Below are 11341 nucleotides of genomic sequence, written 5' to 3' on the forward strand. Positions count from 1 at the left end.
CACTGAGCCTCAGTTACTAGTCTCTGGAACTCCCTCCCTCCAGCCCTGCTTCTCACTCCATCTTTATATTCCACCTAAAAATCTACTTCTTCGACTGCACCTACAGTCACCTAGCCCTTCCGCTTCCCTCTCGCTTGGCATCCGATCCCATCATTATGATGCACTCATAATGGGGTGTTATCCTACATGAAGGACATATATAGATGAAAGTTGTCGTTGTAATGTATTGAATATTTACAATAGAAAATAGCACAAAAACACACACACCAAGCGTGATTTTAACCATGTTAATATGAAATGCTTATTACTGAAACATTTAGATATACAACACTGACTACCAAGACCACAATGAGATTTACCGTGCAACTGCAGAATAAATTCCACAGATTTGGCCAGGCAGTATTGTGTTCATACTTCTGTTAAAGATTTTATAATAGCACCCGACACTCTTCCCTGTGTGAAGGGCACTAATACAGTATAAATACAAGTTGTTATAATAATCCTTGCATTTGATATAGTACCTCATCATGTCATTGAAACAAATCAAACCATTTCACAAAAATTACTGCAAAGTGTAGTTACCTACTGTGTATTCATAGACAAAAACAGCAGCCAATTTGCACACAGCAATGTCCCACAAACAGCTATGAAGTAAATGACCAAATTTATGTGGTGGCCAGTTGTCCCAGACACCAGGAAAAGCATCTTTCGCTTTTTGAAATATGCCTTTAACATCCACCTGAACAAGTAGCAGGACTTTGGTTTAATGTCTCATCTGAAGGACGGCACCTCAAACAATACAGTGCTCCCTTTGCACTGCATTGGAGTGTTAGCCTACCAGGAGCTCAAAGTCTCAGCGTAAGACTTAAACCCACAGCCTTCTGACTCAGAAACGAAAGGGCTACCAACTGAGCCGGGCTGACACAATTTGCCTTCCCCCTTAATAACAGACTGTACTCCAATGGCACTAACTTCCAAAGATCTGCAGTGATTTAGCCTCGTCCATCTATGGGTCACACGTGTCGGCCCTCAAAATACCTGGCAGGTTGCAGCTCCCCCTCACTCCTCCATGAGTTGACAGGTTAATTTTCTTCCCAGTTAACTTCTTCCTGCAAGTAACACTCATTTTTCAAGTCTCTCTCCTTGTCACCATGTTTAGATTTCCTAGCATTCCTCCCTCCTGCTGCTTTTCAATCTGCCTTCCCCCTTAATAACAGACTGTGCTCCAATATCCCTGACCTCCAATAATCTGCTGCACAATCGTATCAAATCGACAAACACCCGACCTGCATGCAACACACAATGCCACAAAAATATTTTCAAATCACAAGGAAAACCATCAAAGTGATCAGCTAAAAGAAAGCCAAATTACCACATGTGGCTTAAATAGAATTAGCTTCAGGGTAGTGATCAAATGCAGAAAATAAACCACAAACCATGGCCAAAAGCTCCCTTCTACCCATCAACTCAATAGTTTGCTTTCCATCAGTCACCACAACCCAACCTCAGTTTCTTCATTCCCCATATTGTTCACCAGAAAGGACATGCCATTAAAAGGACAGATAAGTTCACAGTAATACACTTGCAACATGTTACTCTGCAATTGTACATGTAAAAATGTCACTACTGTAAAGTGCGATATAACTGCAACATCTCTCTTCCCACACAACTCTGTTTAACATGAGGAGCTCCAGGATCAAGAGAGCCTTACATTAATGTACACTGCCCACAGTAGGTGAAGATGGTGAGACAATGTGGTCAACAAAGAGGAATCAACATGGACCCGAAATCTGGAAGATTAAAAATGTAGCATTTATTCTATTTTGTGTTTTGTTTCAGTTTGAAATTCAGGTTGTATGTTAATTTCTGCTGCTCGTTTGATTTCTATATTACTTTCTGTATTACGTTTGATAAGTGAAAGGTATAAAGTCGCTATTAATGATGTTGCTGAGAAGTTTTGAATTTATTTCTGTGATATGGTTATCTTTACTTGGCTAATACAAATGGGATTGTAGATTGGTGCTTTGCTAGGCAGAAGATTCTGGGCTTTGACTTGAGTATCTGTAGCCAGAATTTGCAAGACTTTCGTTGATGGGAGCCTTTACAGTTATATTTCTATATCTATATTATAGTAGTTTATTATGTAAGATTCGCTATATAACAGGTGTATTGATACATTTAGCAAATGTGCATGAGTAGGTTTTGTTTTACTCTTCAAACATCGAGTAATGATGTTTGAAGCATCTATTCAGGGTGGTCCAACTGGTTGCCAGCTGGTCAGATCCCCCCTCCCCATGCCATTTAATCTCGGCCACCCGCTCCCTCCATAACCCGTTAATGTTGTTATGTTGTTTCTGGAAGGGAAACGCAAAAATGCTGTGTATGTGGCCCATGAAGGCTTCATAAATAGGGCATCCAGCCCTCAGCAGCCGAAAGGTTGTACCGCCCTGATCCACATAATGATCAGTGCTCTTTCATGCGAATGACTTTTAGACTGGTAGAATCTGGAGATATATTTATGTGCGACAATATTTGATGCTAACCTCACCTGGTCACAATACTACTGATGAGAACATGATTACTTAGAACACCTCGCTGTGGAGTTAACAAAGGTAATGCTTAAAAAAAAAGACAACGGGAAATAAGCGTTCACACCAATATTTTTTTCAAGGTCATTCCAACCAACCAATTTCTGCACTGCACTGCACTGTACTGTCCAGGATATAGGAGAGATAATCCCAGCCAAGGATTTCGAAATCGTTATTAGGAAGCCCAACACAGGCTGTGTGATGTGTTGTTGTCCAATTGCTGTCAAGGGCTGAACCCTTGGCATTACTTTAAATATACAGAAGAACATCACCACGTCAACTAACAGCTCAACATGACAAGTCAGATGATACGACTTTATGGGCTCAATATTTAAACCAGCGATCAGAAACTTTGCAAAAATAAGAAACGTGCAGGAAAGGAAACCAGCGACACTGGAACCTATTAAACACCCGAGATATACTATTTATGCACTGGGCATCTTACATCCATCATCTGGTACCGTACAAACGCTTCGCACCGAAGGATTCGTTCCTAGAATCGTGCAATTAATTGGCCCTTTTAGTTCTGAATAATGGTCCACATTCATTGCACATTTTGCGCGTCTGAGCAAAACCCCTCAACGTGTTTGCGTTTCTTTTTATCAAAAAAATCGCATCCAAATAAAATAACGCCTCCCTCTGTTGCATCGGGTGCAGTTCGAAAATGTACTGCGTTGAACTGCAAAGAAGGTTTTACGCGAAGGCTCCTCCAAAGCAAACGCGCCACAGCGTTGGAGAGCACCAAAGCTGAGGGATGGGGGAGGAAGGTTGTTAACAACTGTTGTGGTGGGGCAGACGCTTCACAGCGATGCGAGGCGACTGCACTGCTGACGATCTGAGTGAGTGAGTGTGAGTGAGTGAGCAGTGGGCACGATGGGTGGATTGGATGCCTTGCAATATGAACCCTGCTTATCCCAGCAACACTGAGCTCAGAGTCAGCAAAACCCTCTCTCTCTCTCTCTCTCTCTATCTGTGTGTGTGTGTGTGTGTGTCTAACACAGCTAACAGATAAGATAACCACGAGTGGCCCTGACAGCCACATTGCCAACAGCATTCCAGCAACAACTCTTCTCTCCACGGGGGGAAGTGGGGACCAGCCATCAACACCAACTCTTCCCATCGACTTCAACCAGAGGGGATTTGCAATGGAATACGCTGTACGTGGCCAATGCACTGAACCACCTCATCCTCCCTTAGCCTTAAAGGGGGAGAAGCGAGGGGAGGGGGGAGAGGGAGGGAATCATTTTCGTTAACGATCAACAGACAATGCATTGTTTCGCTATTTGCAGAATTAAAAGGGTTTGTCGAGGAATGAGAGCGCCGCGTATGGTATCGGAAGCTTTAGAAAGAAAGGCACCGCAAGACACCAGCAGCGCAATGACTGACTGAGCGCAGAGCCAAACCCGCACCATTGATTCAAATGCGGCTAAAATACATCCTCGCAAATCTCTCTCCCTCCCCACCTCTCTATCCCCCCTCCTCTCACTCTCTCTCCCTCCTCTCTCCCTCCCCACCTCTCTATCCCCCCTCCTCTCACTCTCTCTCCCTCCTCTCTCCCTCCCCACCTCTCTATCCCCCCTCCTCTCACTCTCTCTCCCTCCTCTCTCCCTCCTCTCTCCCTCCCCACCTCTCTATCCCCCTCCTCTCACTCTCTCTCCCTCCTCTCTCCTCCCACCTCTCTATCCCCCCTCCTCTCACTCTCTCTCTCCCTCCTCTCTCCCTCCCCACCTCTCTATCCCCCCTCCTCTCACTCTCTCTCCCTCCTCTCTCCCTCCCCACCTCTCTATCCCCCTCCTCTCACTCTCTCTCTCTCTCTCCCTCCTCTCTCCCTCCCCACCTCTCTATCCCCCTCCTCTCACTCTCTCTCCCTCCTCTCTCCCTCCCCACCTCTCTATCCCCCCTCCTCTCACTCTCTCTCTCTCTCTCCCTCCTCTCTCCCTCCCCACCTCTCTATCCCCCCTCCCCTCACTCTCTCTCCCTCCCCACCTCTCTATCCCCCCTCCTCTCACTCTCTCTCCCTCTCCACCTCTCTATCCCCCCTCCTTTCACTCTCTCTCCCTCCTCACCTCTCTATCCCCTCTCCTCTCACTCTCTCTCTCTCTCTCTCACGCTCTCTCATTTGCAACGCGAAATAAAGAACCTGACACACACGCCCTGTGGGGAAAGGTTGTGGTACTTACAGTTCGCAAGAACTGAATTTCGTCTTCTCCCTCTGCCACCTCAGCCATGACTGCGGGAGACTGACTGACTGAGTGAGTGAGTGAGTGTGCGGGGTGAGTGAGTGAGTGAGTGAGAGGGAGGGAGGGAGAGAGGGAATGCAGAGGGCTGGGTGCCCGCTGCAGGAGGAGGAGGAGGTGGGAAGATGCTGCTGCAGCAGTTGCTGCTGCGTGTGGTGGGATTACGCTCCTTGTTATAAGAGGGAGAGGGAGAGAGAGAGAGAGAGCAGGAAACCCTCTCTCCTTCTCGGCTCCTGCACTCGGGGACGCGCTGCTTCAGCCCCAGTTCCTGCCTCACAGCGACGCGCGGCGGCGGCGGCCTCACTGGCTCTGTCTGTCTGTCTGTCTGTCTGTCTGGCTCTGTCCCACTTGACTGTCAAGAGACAGACAGCGCTCCTCACTTCATTGCGAAGTCCCTCTACACTGTCGTGTGTCTGTGTCAGCTCAGCTCAGCTCAGCTGGTGGCACTGCTCCCCCCCCCCCTCCACCCCACCCCACCCCAGTCAGAGGGTTGTGGGTTCAAGCCCCATTTGGGGATTTCGCACCCATAGTTTTAATACTGATGCTCCAGGGCAGCCCTGGGGTGCGCCGCTCCATTATCGAAGGAAGGTGCAGAGCTTTGGACAAGATCTTTGAAGTCCACGGGACCCAAGGTCCTGTCTACCTGTTCTGGTGGATGTTAAAGATCCCACGGCATTGTTCGAAAAGTGGAGAACTATACGCGTTGGGATATTGCTGGAATTTAACCATCTAAAACTGCATAGCTTGCCATTGAGAACATTGTCTCACAACTCTCCACTCCGTGTCCAGCTTGGAGCAAGCACTCTGCCCATTAAAGATTTGACTTGCATGGTTAACCAGAGCCAACTGCAAAGAATACCTGCCCCCAGTGTACCACACCTTACATTCCTCCCCCGCCCCCCCATAGATGCATAAATTAATTTATCATGCAAATACCATATTAAGGACATTCGACCTGGGTCTAATTTACTGTATGTGGCATCTCAGATCATCTGGAACATTCTTAAATACAGTGTTATTTTCTAAGCTTTTTTATAAATATTTTTAAGAAACCACATAAAACTTGCTTCAAAGTTAATCTCAAATAATCCTTGCATTTGATACAGGGCTTTATCACTTCAAAGTGCTTCACAGAATATACCATAAAGTGAATTGACTGTATATTTTATGCACAGCAGTGTCCCACAAACAGCCGTTGATTGAATCTCCAAATTGTTTCAAAAGAGATTATTACATCCAGAAAGTGATCCATCAATCAGCTAACAACCGGGTTCCTACTTACTGTTAGGCAAACAGAGGCATGTGGAGTAAAGAAACTTGCCACGCAGAATCGAACCTGGGTCCACTCACTTGCGAAGCAAGTACTCTAACCAATATGCTACAGGACTCCCCGTTAACATTAAATTCAACAATTTGCCAAATTATGGATGCTGCAGATGCTACATAAATAAAGTACAGTAAATCTAGATTCAGGCAGAATTTCTTCCAACTAGCTTTCTTACTTAATGTGGTATACAAGGACATCATTCTCTGGTGCTTATTAGATTTCCATGATCAGGTTGGAATAAATATTACAACAACAACAACAAGATTCCATTTATAAAGCGCCTTTCACGTCAGGAGGACGTCCCAAGGCGCTGCACAGTTGGGTCATGACCCGAGCAGGGGGGAAATGGTCAGGGTGAGGGGAGGGAGGGAGCGAGGAGGGGGGAAATGGTCAGGGTGAGGGGAGGGAAGGGAGGGAGCAAGGAGGGGGGAAATGGTCAGGGTGAGGGGAGGGAAGGGAGGGAGCGAGGAGGGGGAAGAGAGTCGAGAGGGGAGCTGAAGGCACGGTCAAAGAGAAAGGTTTTGAGACCGGCCTTGAAGGAGGAAAGGGAGGAAGCAAGGCGAAGGCACTGGGGGATGGAGTTCCAGAGCCTCGGGGCTGAGAGGCTGAAGGCCCGACCACCGATGGTAGGGCGGTTGGGGCGGGGGACGTGGAGCAGACCGGAGCCAGAGGAACGGAGGGTACGGGCAGGTAGGTAGGGGGATAGTAGGTTGGAGAGGTAGGAGGGAGCAAGGCCGTGAATGGCCTTGTAGGTGAGGATGAGGATCTTGAAATCAATCCTCTGGGGGATGGGGAGCCAGTGGAGGCGAGCGAGGGTGGGAGTGATGTGGTCCCGAAGCCTGGTGCGGGACAGTACACGAGCTGCAGAGTTCTGAATGACCTGCAGCTTGTGGAGGGAGGTGGCGGGAAGGCCGGCGAGGAGAGAGTTCCCATAGTCCAGCCTTGAGGTGACAAAGGCGTGAACCAGGGTTTCAGCAGCGTGAGGGGTGAGGTAGTGCCGTAGTCTGGCGATGTTCCGGAGGTGATGGAAGGCGGTGCCAGTTGTGGTGCGGATGTGAGGGAGAAAGGACAGCTCAGGGTCGAACAAAACGCCGAGGTTCCTGACTGGCTTTGAGAGGTGGAGAGTGCAGCCTTGGATGCTGATGGTGTCAGCGCCTGAGGTGCGGAGGCGCTGACGTGAGCCAATCAGGAGGGCCTCGGTTTTTCGCACGTTGAGCTGAAGAAAGTTGTCTCTCGTCCAGGACTCGATGTCGGACAGGCAGGCTGTCAGGACATCGGTGGTCGTGGAGTTGAGAGTAGAGGAGGAAAGGTAGAGTTGGGTGTCATCCGCATACATGTGGAAGTTAACTCCATGTCTGCGGATGATGTCACCGAGGGGGAGCATATAGAGGGTGAAGAGGAGGGGACCGAGGACAGAGCCCTGAGGGACACCACATGAGACAGTACGGGGGGTGGAGGAGAAGCCATTCGTCGAGACAAAGTGAAGACGGTGAGAAAGGTACGACCTAAACCATTCAAGGACAGTGCCTTGAAGGTTGAGGTGGGAGGACAAGCGGTGGAGTAGGATAGCGTGGTCGACCGTATCGAATGCTGCCGATAGGTCGAGGAGGACGAGGAGACAGAGGGAGCCCTGGTCACAGATGGTCAGGATATCATTGGTGACCTTGACCAGGGCAGTTTCTGTGCTATGGGCAGCACGGAAACCTGACTGAAGGGGTTCGAAAAGAGAATGGGTGGAAAGGAAAGAGCGCAGTTGGGAGGCGACAACTCTTTCCAAGACCTTGGAGAGAAAGGGGAGGTTGGAGATGGGCCGGTAGCTTGATAGCTGCGACGCATCAAGGGAGGGTTTTTTCAGGGTGGGCGTGATGATGGCAGTTTTTAATGGAATGGGGACAGAGCCAGAGGAGAGGGACAGGTTGATGATGTCAGTGATATGTGGGGCAAGAAAGTGGAGCTGGGAGATAAGGAGTGGAGTGGGGATGGGGTCAAGGGAGCAGGTGGTTGGTTTTAGGGATAGGATGAGTTCAGTGACAGAGGGTGGGGAAACGGGTACGAAGGTGTGTAGGGGAGGATGGGTAGGAGTCGGAGTGTGGGAGGGAAGGGGTGGGTGGTGGGTGGAAGTTGGAGGGGAAGTGACCGCGGAGCGGATTCCCTTGATCTTGGATTCAAGGAAATCCAGCATCTCCTCGCAGTGAAGGTTGGAGGAGATGACCTGCGCGGGGTGGCGGGGGGACGGAGGAGTCGGGATGTGGTGGAAAACAGTAGCCTGGGGTTGTTCTTCGCCTCCAGGATTATCCTGGAGTAGAAGGACGACTTGGCCGAGGCTAGAGTGGAGCGGTAAATTTTGAGGAGGTCCAGCCAGATTTGTCGGTGGACCGTTAGGCCAGATTTGACACAGGTGCGTTCAGCAGCCCGCACCTGGCTTTCAGTGAGCGGAGGTGGGTGGTGTACCAGGGGGAGGAGCGGGAGTAGGAGACAGTGCGGGAAGTGATGGGGGCAAGAGTATCGAGTGTGGAGGAGAGGGTATTGTGGAGGAGGGAGAGAGGAGAAGAGGGGTCGGTGAGGGTTGAAGGCCAGAGGGAGAGGAGTTCAGAGGACTCCAAGGCATCGGTTAGGGATTGTGGGGGTAACTTCTTCCAAGGGCGGTAGAAGATGGTGGTGGGTCTGGTGGAGGTGGGGAGGGGGGTGGAGGTGGTGAAGGAGATGAAGTAGTGGTCAGAGATGGCCTTGTCGGTAATAGTGACATCCGAGACACTGAGGCCCCGGGTGATCACCAAATCGAGTGGGTGGCCGTGACTGTGAGTGGGGGAGTTTATGTGTAAGGAGAGGTTGAGTGAGGAGAGCAGGGAAGAGAAGTCTGTGGAGATGGAGCAGGAGGGGGTGAAGTGTAGGTTAAAGTCGCCCAGGATGATGAGGCGATCGGAGCAGAGGCAAAGAGATGTGAGGAGTGTTGAAATGTCAGAGATGAAGGTGGGAGAGGTTTTAGGGGGCCGGTAGAGGAGGAGGATTTTAAGGGAGAGGAATGAGGGGTGGGAGAGGGTGAGGTGCTCAAAGGAGGGGAAAGAGCCAGTGGAGTAGGGGATAGGGCAAGTGGTGTCCTTGAGATAAGGGCAACACCACCGCCACGGCGGTTGGGGCGGGGGATGTGGTGGGAGGTGTAGCCGGGTGGCGTGGCCTCCGTGAGGGGGAAGGTGTCGCCTGGGGTGAGCCAGGTTTCTGTTAAGGCCATGATATCAACGTTCTCATCAAGGATGAGATCGTTGATGACCAGGGCCTTGTTGCAGAGGGAGCGGACATTTTGCAGTCCGATGTGGAGGGAGCGGTTGACAGAAGGGTGTGTGGGAGGGGAGGGGGGTCCAGGTTGTGAGGCAGGGGTGGGGGAGATGGGGATGAGGGAGGAGAGGTTGACTCCCCGGGTCTGTGTCCGGGGTGGGTGGCGAGTGTGGTGGGGAATGGGGCAGTCGGTGTGGCTGCTGCTGGACAGCCAACGCCGAGTGCCGCGGTGAGCCCGGCGGAGGATTCCCAGGCTGGAGCAGAGGGAGGTTGTGGGAGGGTCAAGTGGGGATAGAAGACGAGAGGGACGGAGAGAGAGGAGGAGAGAGCGGGAGAGATGCAGAGGGGGGAGGGTTTGGGGGGAGAGAGGAGGGGGGAGGGAGGGAGGGGGTGAGGGGGCTCGGGTCAAAGCGGCAGCCATAGTGCGCACGCGGGGACCGGGAGCGAGCGGTCAGGTGGATGGCATTATCCCGTAGATTGGGGCAGCGAACCCAACAGGACCATAGTGGGCTCTGATGTGAGCCCTGGGGGGGGGGGGGGGCGCAGAGGGTTTTTTTTTTTTTTTTTGCGCGCGCACTCACCTGAAAACTAATCTATGACGTCGCAGTTCCCCCGCTCCGCCCCCACACCCCCCCCCCCCCCCGGGGCTAAACTCACTCCGGCGTCGAGTTTAAGTACCTGGATCAGTAGGCCCAGGCTCCTCCCTGCGCTGTCCTGCCGCCGCTCCCCGACTGGCTGAACTCACTCCGGCGTCGAGTTTAAGTACCTGGGTCAGTAGGGCCATATCTTAACAAATAACAATTCTTATCCTCCCCAGGGAGTTTAGGGAGTCTCCTCTAAAACTTTCCACCAGGATTGTTCAATTCCCAATTTCCCTTATTTCCAAGTGAGGAACTTGCTTGGCCTTCACTTGAACCACACTCTCAGGATTCAGATTGACAGTTCACTGTATGTGGAATTTACAGATACGAACCTATGCTCGGGATACATGCACCGACCCACTGCACCCGCCTGGTCACAAAATAGGCTTTCCTGAAATCAACAATATTACTGATGTGTTACAACAATCAGCATCAGTCCTGTTCCCTCAGCAGGTCTGCAGACTATGCAGCATCATTGAGACCTGTAATGATTATCATTGCTCTTATCAAGGGATTGCAGAATTCCCTGCAGCACCTGAGAAAGCTTCCTTTTTCAACTAATGAGCAGCAACTTTACCCAGAGGTGCTGATGACGATTTCTCTTACAGGCGGACAGATCATGGTTTCAGAGAGAGCTGTTTAGCTAACAATTCACGATGCATTCAAACCAGTCACTCATTTTGGCATTCGCAATCAAGAAGATAGGAAGGGACAGAGAATTAGTCATCTTGATTCATACAAAACAACCGTGGTATTTTCATCTTGATGCAACGAACATCTTTTCAATAGCTCACATTACTCCAAATGCCAAATACCTGTTAAATCTGTAATGTAATCTGGTTTCCTTATTTTGAAAGTCACGGATAGATTAATTGGAGCTGTTCCAGTTACATTGCACTGCATGCTCTTAACAGATCAACTTCAGAATACATAAAAAATATATACATACATTACCCACATAAGGGAATGATGTTTTGGTTCTTTTTTAAAAAATTGACACTGGCAAAAGAGAGAGGATATTGAGGGCAGAGAAGAGAGAATATTACACTCACAAATCTGGCTCCTGCAATTAATAATATTATTATTAATAATACTAATTATTCAGCAATGATTCTACTTTTTGATCCACTTCATTAGTGACATCTCAGCAACCAATTGATTGTTCTGTCGTATTCTTAATATTAGTTTTATTACTTCACTTTGCAATCATAACTTGTATATGTGTATGTGTGGACACCTGCCTGCTTCAGGTACCCTGCACTTCCCGCCCCAATT

At 49.8% G+C, this 11341-nt stretch overlaps 1 protein-coding gene across 1 annotated transcript in view; it reads right to left on the reverse strand.

Annotated features, from left to right (window-relative positions):
- ryr2a (ryanodine receptor 2a (cardiac)) overlaps positions 1–4816 on the reverse strand; it is a 373023-nt gene extending 368207 nt beyond the window's left edge. The window contains 1 exon segment of the mRNA XM_042333111.1: positions 4769–4816. Within this exon segment, the coding sequence (XP_042189045.1) occupies positions 4769–4816 (48 nt within the window).
- Between the last annotated feature and the right edge of the window lie 6525 nt (positions 4817–11341).

Source organism: Callorhinchus milii, unplaced genomic scaffold (assembly GCF_018977255.1).
Source record: "Callorhinchus milii isolate IMCB2004 unplaced genomic scaffold, IMCB_Cmil_1.0 Scaffold3, whole genome shotgun sequence".
In the NCBI taxonomy this organism is placed as follows: Eukaryota; Metazoa; Chordata; class Chondrichthyes; order Chimaeriformes; family Callorhinchidae; genus Callorhinchus; species Callorhinchus milii.